The sequence below is a fragment of the Vanessa cardui genome, chromosome 12, assembly GCF_905220365.1.
Source record: "Vanessa cardui chromosome 12, ilVanCard2.1, whole genome shotgun sequence".
Lineage (NCBI taxonomy): Eukaryota > Metazoa > Arthropoda > Insecta > Lepidoptera > Nymphalidae > Vanessa > Vanessa cardui.
In genome coordinates this window covers 13,429,484-13,442,375 of record NC_061134.1, presented here as the reverse complement: position 1 = coordinate 13,442,375, position 12,892 = coordinate 13,429,484, and the positions used below count along the sequence as shown (strand labels likewise).

Here is a 12,892-nt window from a genome sequence, read left to right as displayed (position 1 = left end):
TTAAGATGCACATTTTCTAACTACTGGACCATCTCATCTCGTTTTATTAAATATTAATCTTAAATAAAATATTTAAAAATGCTTAACATCATTTTAATATATGTACTTAGAAAAGGTAACTTGAAATAGTATATTTATAATATTATATATCTAGAAATCATATAAAAACCATATAAAAAAAAATTGTTAATTAATTAATTTTACCATCAACAATACTTATACCAAAATAAATATGTATAAAAATAAAATTAGAAAAAACATATAATATGTATTTAAAAATCTTGTTACCGAGAAACGTCAAGAATACAATCCACATAGCGCAAATCACTCAACACTAACCAACGTAAGTAACGTTTAATGACCGATGCAGAGAATGAACTACAATTGGTCTGATTGATATGATACAGAATGCTTAGTGATAAATGGGGTTACCGTCAAGTCAATTGGTTGTCGAAATTGTCATTGCTACTTTATTTTACTAACAAACATAACCAGATCACATTTTATATGACTGATTTAAAATATTTGTGACGTTAATAGACATTGCTATACCGTATTCCCAGCAATTTGCTAATAATTTTGCTAAATTGTACATTGCCAACAGCTCTTGAATAATATATAATTATTTGTAATAGAATATAATAGTTCTGTGTTTAATCTGGTCGAGTATATTTTCAATTAACAAGCATCAAAGTGCAAGTACTGTTATAGTGATCTTTCTTAGTCAAACAAAAGATTTTTAAGACTTTCTTAATGCCTCACTAAGTGATATTCCAAGACTATACTAGAACTAAACTACCATATTAGAATGAATAAAAATAAATGATTTCATTGCATTTACTCATAAAAGATTAAGATATTGAAAAACTTGCACATATTTATGAAATATAAGAATACTTAAATCATATAAATTTATCTTATAGTTGTTCATAATATATTATTAATTCTTCATTCATTCATTCTTCAGTTACATTCAGGATAATTAAACTTTTCAAAACATTGTCAATCACTATCACTCTTTTAACCTTCCTCGGTTCTTCAAATACAATGTACACTTGAGGCCTTCGGGTCATATTGACCCGATGGCAAAAATATGGAGTAATTGTTTTGAATTAAATACAAAATCTAATATTTAAATCTTAATATTTTTAAATCATATTTATTAAATACGAATAAAATTACATTAAACGACTATATTATACTTATATTGCTCATTATCTTGGCAAAACGAAAGGCACAAAACTTCAGAATGTTTTGGACATATTATGTATTTCTTACATTTTTTACAGATTTTTGAAGATTTTACATATTTCGAAGGTGGACATACACTGCACCTTTTCCTTTTATTAGAACTCTGAGTAGTTGAAGTATTAGTTGTCTCGGTAACATCTGACTGTATTCGTACTTCATAGTACTAATTCCCGTGAAGCATTTGTCCGAAGAAGAGTTTGCCTACGCTCGATGTGATCATTTACCAATCCCATGTCTAATTTCTCTAGAAACTGTCTCCAGTCTGGATGGGTGTCACAGTATAATAAGAAATTATAGAAACATGAAATATCAATCATGTTATGAACTATTGGCCACCTTCTTGTCATTCGTTTACAACTATAGGCCGAAACCATTTTATCTAGAAAGTCAACAGCACCTTTTCTTGTCCATGATCATTTTTGGTTTCTTCTGCTCTGAATGATGTATTTCTATTTTTTTGTGATTTGTGCTCAACAGAATTACATTTTTATTTTTTTAGGAATGTAAGAAACGAGAACCATTTTTGAATTGAATGCAACAGTAGATGAAAACACAGGTTTAGGATAATTCTCCATTTCACTAATTATTTTATCTTCAGAATTTATATCGTAGTTTAGAATTTGCGAAATCATAGAATTAGTCAAATTGTGAGCCATTTCAAACACTAGCGGAAGTCGTCCGATCCAAACAACAAATGAATCAAATAAAAATAATCGTCTCACGAAACTAATGTAATGTAACCGCATGCAAATGTAAACAAATATTTTTCTCAATTTACTTTCAACAATAACACATCAGTGATGATTGAGGTTTGACTAATATTTATAAATTGTAACTATATCCTTAAAATTCAACAAAGCATTATTGTTAACGAACACGGGCTTTTTTGACCCGAGGGTTTTTTTCATACTCGGGTATTATTGACCCAAAGAACCTAAGATGGAAAAAACTTATTCTAGCTAAGATAAGAGACATTTCTATAATTTTATAGTGCTTATATAGAGTGAATACATAATTAATAATTGTCCTGAAGTGTTAATAAATTATATTAAAAATTACAACTTTTATTGCCAGTTAAACATCAGATTCGGGTCAAAATGACCCGAAGAACCGAGGAAGGTTAAGTGTAAATTTATTAAAAAAAAAAAACTATTTATAAATATTACATATTTACTCTGTCTACCTAAACATGAAGCAGAAATTCAACATTTCATTCTTAAAAGAAACAGGTCAAAGATACCCGGCGTATTTTTAAAGGTGACATATTTGTTATTTTTTTCAATGAACCTTACCTTCATCGTATGCCTCTCTTATTGTCGACTCTGGGACACCCCTTTGGGGGGCAAAGTCACCATTTGAATAATTATTTCCTTCTTGATAACTCATGTTTCCAACACTTCATAACCTATAAGTAACACTGTTTATGAGTTGTATCTATTTTAAAACAACTCGGTGTCACGTTTAGTAACCTATTAAGGATAGGTAAGCGATAGTTTGTTTCATCGAATAAGATCTATCGTATTGCAAAGATCAGCATCTTGCAGCAATGCAATATTGCAGAATATACAATATAACTAGAATCTTGACAGTGACAAGTACGGACACAAATAGTGATTCAACAGTATAAACTCAATCGATATCGAAAATATATGGTTTGGTATCAAATAATATATTTTACTGAAGATTTTTTATTTTATTTACTAAATGTTGTGGTATACCTACACAGACTACTTACCTTCTTCAAATATCAGTATCAACATTTGTTGTAATTGAAAAATTATCAATATTTAATAATAAGAAAGGCAATCATTGTATGGTAAATAATTTTGCTATTACTATTCCAGGAAGTTTCTATACCATAAAGATTCCAATTTAACCTTCCATTATTCATGTTGCTGATGAGATTAAAATAATTAGAGAATAGATATGATTGGAGCTTTATAGGTGAGAAAATTAACAAACCTAGTGTTTTATAAATAATTCATATCCATCCAACACTGTTTTATTAAAGAATTTTAAGTGAAAACCCATGTTTGATATACATTTAAATTAAGTAAATTTTCAAACACCATGCACATTATGTTAGGATTTAATCGATATCGATATTGTAACATTCCTATCAATTGTGACGTTAATGTCAATAGTGTTGCGTCAGCTACAAAAAAAATACGTTCAATTAGAATTAAGTAGATCATTTCTACCTGAGATTTCTGTTCAATTCATAGTTTAATGCCTTTCATGAGGTTTCTATTATTTCGTTTTATTTTCTGACATTTTTCTTATTTTAATGGAAAGCGCTATTATGTGTTGTCTATGTCTGTTACTTACGGAATTATTTTCGAATATGAAATTTTTATATAGAGTTAATAAGAAAATAATATCTAATTTTATTAGTTTCATCAGACACAAAAATATCTCTGTATTTTAGCGTACCACTTATGGCGTGGCTAATACTTTACGACTAAATAAAATCTCCAATGTCCAGCATAATAGACTTTCAATAATATATAACAAATTTTTCGTGATTTTAAGTAACTCATATTCGCTTTTATATTTCCTTAACACTCAGTTTAATTATAATCAAAATATTCTTTATTCAGGTACAAATTTTATAATAAAATATGTATACAAAAATCAAAAAATAATATTTTTTGTGATAAAATATTTTGTTCAGGATGAATTTGAAATTAAAAATATAATATGTATATATTTTTTCATTTCACGTTGCATATATTAAGTATTATGTATTCGCAACGTCTCCGCTTCATAATAAATTATTCTATTTCCAACTATACTAATGCAACATTTAGTTTTTTTTTTTAATACACAATTTCGAACAAAGTAAAGGCAATGATCTAAATATTTTATCCTCTAAACAATCTCGGAATTTTAAATGTCGGTCATAACAACAATTAATCCGCATAACATACCTACATACATAATAACGCTAACTAATCTAAATTACTCTGCAGTTAGACGTCGTGAATATTATCTTGTCTGAAACATTGCTAACACTTTAAATATAATTAAGTTTGATTGCCCTCAGCTTTGCAATCAATTTTATTTTATTTTATTGATTTAATAACTTTAATGATTTACTTAGGTTTGTGCAATGATGCACGTAAATGAGTCCAGATGAAACTAGAAGCATCATTGTATTTTGGAAGAGTAATCCAGTGTTAATACAGTAATAAAGTTAGGGATCTTGTGGATATGTAATTTCGAATCTGGAGATACGGATAAATTGGGCATGGCTCTGTGGCTCCTGCAATATCAGTGCTTGTAATATTTTAAAAGCTAACGCTAAACTATTAACTTATGATATAAATGATTATATACCAAAATGTTATTGAGAGTCACGATTGATATGTGTTGGGCTGACTCTAATTTTACTAACATACCTACTGCAAACCAATTTAATTGGAGTTAGGTGTTTAATGGTCATTGCTCCGAACAATATGATGACGCTGATAAAATACGATTATTAATTGTTGGAAATAAATATTATTTTTCTCAATATTTTCCTTATTCACATTTTTGCTTGATTATAACTGTTTATTTGTTTGCTAATTTATAAAAAAGAATACTTACTGGACTACTGTGAAGTATCGTATTTTATATAGGTAACCATAGTAGATAGCCATTTATATCATTATAAGTATACTAATGATATAAATGGAATAAACGTTTGTCTAAACGAATTGACATAATATATACATATCATAAAAGTGGAGTGTCTGTTTGTAATATTAAAATAACCGCTTTTAAATAAATGCATATATGTATGTAACAAAATAAAAAAAAATTGTCTATCGGTCTGTCTATTTGTTCCGGCTAATCTCGGCTGGTCCATTCTCGATTTTAACGGGACTTTCACTGACATAATGACATTACAATATATATGTATATATATACATATATTTCTTTGTTCAATAAAAAACTCGCACAAAGTAGCGATCACAGCTAGCTAGTGTTCTATATAGTATTTGTGACAGAAATATCAAGCAGACATTTGAGTTTTACTTATTATTGTTTGTGTATTATTTTCAGATTGCCATATTGTTTGTGTTATACTTTCTAAATAGTAAATATACTTAGATCATTCAATTCTTTTAAAATTTTCAAGGTATTTTAATGTGTAAATACACAACCTTTTGCATTAATTATACTCTTCGAAGCAAATCAAATAGTGCTTACTAAAGTAAATCAATATTTGTTTAAGTTTTATTTTTATTTCGATTACAACGCTTATTGCAATTGTATATGTACATAAATTAAGATAACATTTAGTATTGTATATAAATATATATAGGTATATTGATATTATGAAAGAAATATGTAAATATCAATAAATGTAAATAGCAATAAATACGAAAAAAGTACATCCGAATATAGCCAACATAATCACAAGCACAAACGATATAAGTCTTAAATTTGCATTATTGACGCCAGCCAATTTTGATGATTATTTTTTTATTATATACTTGAAGGATAGTTTGGTGGAAGTTTGGTAAGGTTCTGAGCATAGGATCCATGACAAAGTAACGGAACGGAAGAGAACGGAACAATTCTGAGGAGCACGTTAGCGATACTCGGTCGAATATTTTATTTATAGGTTATTTGGATATTTGAGCCACCTTCCATAACGTGATTATGTTTATGTAATTATCATATTCGAATATTATAATCAACTAGCGACCAGCCCCGGCTTCGCTCCGGTGAAATACTGATACTAAATATACATATACAGCATATGTTTATTTACGACATCACATTAGAAAATTCTAAAATTATTATTATTTGTATACAATATTGTTCATTTATTATTAGTATATACAAAAACCTTCCTCTCGAAACAGTCTATCTATCTATTTAAAAAGCCGCATCACAATCCGTTGCGTAATTCTAAAGATCTAGGCATACATAGTAACAGACAGCGGTAAGCGACTTTGTTTTATACTACATTATGATGATTTGTTTACTCGTAAAATAATTAATATGATTCGCATATTATTATTATTGTATTAAAGTTTATTATGCAAATTATCTGTAGGTATCTATAGTAACGAAAATAGAACAAAATAATAAATGATAATTAAACAAGTCAAGCAAAAGCAGCCATAATTAAAAAAATTCTAAATGTAACAAGACTAGTTTTAAAACAACTATCTTTTAAGGTATATTTCATATACATATAAAAAATTATGAAATATATATATAAGCAAAATATGCGACCTCATTTATAATTTATTATTACTTTATCATCAGTGGTATACATTTATGGCTACGTTTTCTTTATATTTAGGAAATGTAACTATAAAAATTTTAATGATGTTTGCCTTGAAAGCGTCCATATTTAAATCCAAGGAAGTAATAAGATTTTTTTAATTTATACACATATATGATATATACCGTATATAAAAAAAAGCAAACATACCTATATACTATTCGTTCATTCAATAATTTATAGCAAAATTATAATTCTTGCGTATTCCATTTTTTAACGACGCCAGTTTTTTTTCTTTATTCAAATGTTGTCATTATTTCACAATAGCCTAAACTTTATATCAAAAAAGTGTATTTGGAGTTGAACGTTACCTTAATTTACATGAATATTATTTAATTTATAATTAAACAACTTAGAAAAGTATAAATCTTTATATTATAGAATAGAACCGGAACTACATATTTAAATCGTTTGATGACCTCACCCGTGCTTTGACAAAATGTCAAAAATAATCGGAAAAAGATATACATGCATATTCCTTCCCCATACCGCATCTATGTGGTTAAATTTCTTATGATTCACAACACTATATTCCACGACATTCGGTAATTTATTCCTTAATAACGTAACGTCTTTTATTGTCGATAGCTCATCGTTCAACCCAGCCAGCAACGCGATTTTCATCGTAACCTTACTCAAATCGTATTCCGGAGAAACAGTCGTGTTATAAATGTCCAAATTTCGATATCCGTAGTCGAATTCCGCAAACGTTCGTCTGGCTCCAACCTGGGACAAGTGTATGGCATTCTTGTTAGACGTGCCGGTCGGATAGTGAGCGATAACGGAGGGATAGAAGTCAACTTCTAGTTCCTCGGGGTCACTTCCCGCTAAGCGGAAAAGAATTTCGTTCGTACAAAAGCTGTAACTCTTTTTACTTCCACAGATATACCTAAACACTCGGGCGAACACTGTGTCCTCACTGAAAATCTCTTCTTGTCCTATAATTGAGAGGAATCGGGTAATCGCTGGTAATAATTTCAATACTTGAGAAGCGGTATTTTTCAAGTTATTCAGGTAACATATCGGCGAGAGAGACACTAACACTCTTATCCTTTCGTTGTATTCCGGTCGAGTTGCTCCGAGAACCAGGAATATTGAATTACCTTGAGAATGACCTATTGCACTCAAACTCTTCGCTCCAGTGTTATCGAGTACGAAATCTATAATGGCGGGTAGGTCATAATAGCCGAATTCGTGAAAACTGTAATCCCAAAACTCCCTGTCCGTATTCGGATCCAAATATTGGTGTCGTCGAGAGTACTTGTTACCCCTGTTGTTGCCGATCCAAACGTCATATCCCGCATTAGCCAGGGCGATAGCTAAAGATCTTTTTTTCCTTAAAACGAAAGTATCAGCGGAGTCGATGACGCCATGCATCAATAAAACTGGTTTACTTTTGTCACCGGGTATATGAAACAGTTTCAATATGTATCCGTCTTGTGTGACCACATCGTACTCCCCCACAGGGTAGCCTGAATCGTTTGCCATTTCGATGAAGTCCATTGGAGTATCCGAACGCGTTAATAAACTAAGTGTAACCATTAATGTTGATAAAAAAATTATAATTAACTTCATTATTGTTGTTTACAAAGCACACACACAACGTTAAGTCGGTTATTCGAATGGTTACTGACTTTAACTTCCATGTTTCTGCCGTTATTAATCGTAAACCTTGAGGTATAAAGTAATTGAAAACAAAGTTTTAAACGAATCGTTTTATAATTACGTTTTTAAACGAATGTTACCCTTTTTTTGTTCGTAAATAACGATTTATTTAATTTGAATGTATTTAGCGATAGCATTTTTATAACTAAAACCATTGTCGTCACAATTAACAATTTTATATGTTTATTTGTTAGGTATAAAAACTATATAAGTCATTAATTCAATCACATTAATCGATCTTGATTAAAAAATCAAGATCGATTAATGTGATTGAACAATAATACAACGACATATGAATAAAACATCGCGGCGATTATAAACAATCATTTTATTCTGTCGTCAATAGAATAATCATCTATATCAAGTAATATTATTATATTAAAATAACCATAATAACTAAAAAATAATAATAATACCAATAATAAAAAGAGTTTAAATCATAACAATAAATCTTTTTTTTAATATTAGAAACACCCATGCTCGTTAATCGTACAGCCAATGGTTCTGTAGCAAACAATATCTTCAAATTGAGTGCTGTCAGTGGTCACCACTACGTAAGAATTCTCTACCATTCCTTGCATCAATTCGCTTACTGCAGGAACTACGTACGTTGTTACATCCCATTTTGAATGACCGCGAATTTTCACTGGAGATTGTTATTGATTGAATAGTGCGTTGTAAAATGAAAGAATGATTTAGAGCTTGTATGAAAGATAAATGAATGAAATTAAAAAATGAGATAACCTATTCAACATGAGACTGTCTGAAAGTGATCGCTTTATTTCTAAGTAGAGCTGTGTTCGTTCTAATAGGTACCTAGTAATTTCCATAATAACCTTTAAAATCATAAGACATGGTTGTAAAAATAAATTGCAAACCAACTGTTGATAGATAAAAATAAATTTAATTAATATAACAACAGCTATTGGCAAAAACCAGTCTGATAGGTATTTTTTTTTCAACATGAGTCTTACTTTATGTTAAAGGAAATATTGAATTTAATAAAAAAAAAACAAATGTCAAGATGACAATTAAACCTCATTTCGTACAATTAAAAATACTACGTTCTCAATATTACTAATATATCATACCAACAGACATTAAAAATAAGCGTGGAATTAATACTCGTTGACTTCCAGGCAGGATGTATTACACACATATATAATTGCATTTAACTAACACGACTGTATTTTTAAATGTTGAAAAAGAGTAACTACAAAGTGCTTGTAAAAGCATCAGTCATTGGATTGTATTTTATTTCAGAGATGTGCTAATAACGTAACGAATTTTTTAACTCAAATGTTGTAACCTGTTATTTATTAAACAAAAGACGAATATGCTTTATGCTTTATTGTACTCCACAAAGAGAAAAATAAAACATGGATGTAGCCTAACTAAAAGAGCTTACAATTTTGGCGAAGTTATAGCCACTTCCAGGCAAATATATAATACAAAACATAAAACTATATGTTCTCAACTCATTAAATAACACTTTTTACATTATTTAGTGTCGCTTCGCCGCACCTGACCCCACTTAAATTTAACATATTGCCCATCACCTAATACATATTCACTACACTCTTCCGGACATAACGTGCTCGTATATTTAGCGTTAAAAATCAAATTTTATTTAAAAATCATTATTCAACATTTAATATTTAGTTTTAATATTGGTTGCCGAAATTCCCTACCTCCTGAGAACCGCTGAAAGAAAACATCAATCTTCATTTTCGATTATGTAAACATATAATAAAATTGGAGTGTCTGTTTCTAATGTTATCGCCGTCTGATTTCCGGTCAAATTTCATCTCAACGGATGGCAGCACTGTGCAGCGTGAAGTTCGTAGGAGGCAACTACAGGGATACGCTAGCTGAATCGGTTACTTCGGAATAGTGCGTTGGACAGTGTAGACGTGTCGTTGTTGCCTTAGTCATTACAAATTATATTAAGTTATAAGTGTGTATAGTGTTGTATTGTGTTGATTAATAAAGTAGTTAATACTAATATTAAAATAACCGCTTTTTATGAAATGAATATGAATACATATACGGTTCATATATTAAAATAACATCTTTTACAATTTTTGGACCTGGGTGGACCGATTTTGAAGGTACTTTTACTGGCAGAAAGCTTATATTATAAGGAGTAACTTAAGCTACAACAATAACTTTTTTTTCTATTCAAACTTACAAGAAACTGGCGGGCTCAGCTACTGAATTAATAAAACTTAAGAGTAACAATGATCTGTAAATATTCCCACTAAATCAAGTATTCAGAAAAAAATCGCGATAAATCTTCTGTAAAAATTCTGAACTTATTATTATATAATATATAAGTACAGTCAGAGTAAGAAAACCTTCGTCAGTTTTCCAATTCATTCCTTTCTCAAGTCTTAAACTCTTAGTACCTTATGAATCTAAACATCAAATCATTGCGACGGAATAAGTCATTCTCGATCGGTAAAGCAGATTATCGCTCGTACAGAGCACACGAAAATAGATTATAAGGTGACGAACCCTTTTTTTGCCCCGACTGTACATTCAGCGAATAGATTTACATATTATTAAAACACATTTTGATCAAAGTCTTGGCGTTACTCTTTTAAGTTCCACCAAAAACTTTTCAAACTAATTGCGATACAGACAAATTAATAAAATAAAAGTCACCAAAGAATACATTATATATAATTTATTTCAATTTAATTAACTTTATAAACGCCAAACAGAAGAATTTAAACTTACCTGTATCCGTACACAGATTAAAAAAACCCAGTGTTATGTTAAGAAATTTATTCTAGATTTTATATTAACATGATTACAGCAAGGTAAATTAGGTTTAGACGTGAAACATAATTTCATTAAACTAAGCAGGTACCGAAAAATAAGTGTCTTCACTCAAATGTCTGTAATTGCCAAAATTACATCGGAGATCGGAATGAGCAAAGTTTGAAGTAGCACAGCATCGGAGTACCTGAAATGAGATGTATTTCTAATTAAATAACAGCGTATACTTACATGTTTAAATCGAAATACACCGTTACTACACATTAATTATGAACCTAGTAAAGTAAAGTAACAGCCTGTACATTTCCCACTGCTGAGATAAGGCCTCCTCTTCTATTAAGGAGAAGGTTTGGAACATATTCCAACACGCTATTCCAATGCAGATTGGTGGAATACACATGTGGCTGCATTTTTATGAAATTAGACACATGCAGTTTTCCCTTATTATGTTTTCCTTCACCGCCGAGCACGAGACGAATTATAAACACAATATAAGCACATATATATAATGGTGCTTGCCTCTGTTTGAACCCACAATCATCGGTTAAGATATACGCGTTGTAACCACTGGGTCATCTCAGCTCATAAGTTGTAAGACTGACGATAATCTTGTTCTCAATAAAAAAGATAATGTTAATTGTAAGATTGTTAGTCAAGCATTACTTAATTATTATTATATGCTGTATTACAAAACAATAAATATTTTTTTATCATTACATATTATAAAACAAAAGACATAATATAACAAAATGACGCGTCGTTTGCGTTTCATACTCGTTAATACGACATCGACATCGGTAGATTCCTCGAATGATCTCCGATATTCACTATGGATTTGAGAAAAAATGGCGTTTTTACGTCGATGAAACTGTTTTTGGAACTTTGGAAGGAAAATTGAATTAGATATGAGTATAAGATAACATGGTTATTTTTATTATAACAGTTATTAAATACGGGATTTCTAAAATTGGTTTTATTTTTAACTTAACTTTTTCTAGCGCTTGTCGATTTGTTATATAAATTGCACTTTTTTCAATAAACCGTTTTAATTTTTGTACTCTAAATCGTATTATTTCTACAATTTCTCCAAAGAAATCATCAATTATCAACCCACCTTTGCCCTTCTTTGAATTCCACTTTGGTTGAGGTCGGGACTTCGGGGTCTTGTTGCTCTTGCCCGAGTTAGTAGACAGAGCGGTCACCCATTTCTTCTCAGCTGCTTCCTTCAGATCCGGTAGTTCTGACATGTTCTGATCAACGCTATCCTTGATCATTGGTTCATCTTCCGCGTTGTATCTAAAGAAGTGTGAGATTTTTTAAATATATATATTAGAACAATTTTATTAATTATTTTAATAATTTAACAATTGAAGTCGGACGATTTTGAGTGAAAAACAAAATGTAAAAATATTTACAAACGATCGGACACGAGTATGAATAATGCTCACTAGAGAGACCCAACCTTAAATATGCTATGTAAACTGTGGTAACGGACGATTTCAATAATACATGTTTAAATCTAATTATTTTGTTACTTTTTGGTGATCACTTTGAAATCGGTGTTATTTTTTAGAAAAAATATTTTATACTAGTATAAATCCACTGGTTCGTAATGTAGATTCTATCAAAAAGATCCGGCAAGAAACACAGTAGTTACTCATCCCACATTTAAAATACCCACAAAGTTGTGCAAGTTAAATACAATAATATGAGTATATAATATATTTAGCCTGGAATTCTATAAGTATTAGCTACATGCTTTTTCATCATCCATATAATCATGTAAATATTATGCTTTTTTATTTTACTTGTTACAAATGTTTTGAATTTACGAAACGGTAAAATTAGAAATATCTTCGGAATTTTATTACAGAGAGATTTAATAATGCTGTTCGACATACAAAT

At 29.9% G+C, this 12,892-nt stretch overlaps 2 protein-coding genes across 2 annotated transcripts in view; both read right to left on the bottom strand.

Annotated features, from left to right (window-relative positions):
* LOC124534117 (cationic amino acid transporter 2) overlaps window positions 1–2,850 on the bottom strand; it is a 28,104-nt gene extending 25,254 nt beyond the window's left edge. Inside the window, exon 1 of the mRNA XM_047109809.1 lies at window positions 2,544–2,850. Coding sequence (XP_046965765.1) covers window positions 2,544–2,637 — 94 coding nt within the window. The 5' untranslated portion in view covers window positions 2,638–2,850. The remainder of the gene's footprint in view (window positions 1–2,543) is intronic.
* A 4,046-nt stretch (window positions 2,851–6,896) lies between these two features.
* On the bottom strand, window positions 6,897–8,277 carry LOC124534302 (lipase 3-like). Its single transcript, XM_047110066.1, has one exon. It carries the CDS (start codon window positions 8,111–8,113, stop codon window positions 6,959–6,961), a length of 1,155 nt encoding a protein of 384 aa, XP_046966022.1. The 5' UTR covers window positions 8,114–8,277; the 3' UTR covers window positions 6,897–6,958.
* Window positions 8,278–12,892: the final 4,615 nt, after the last annotated feature.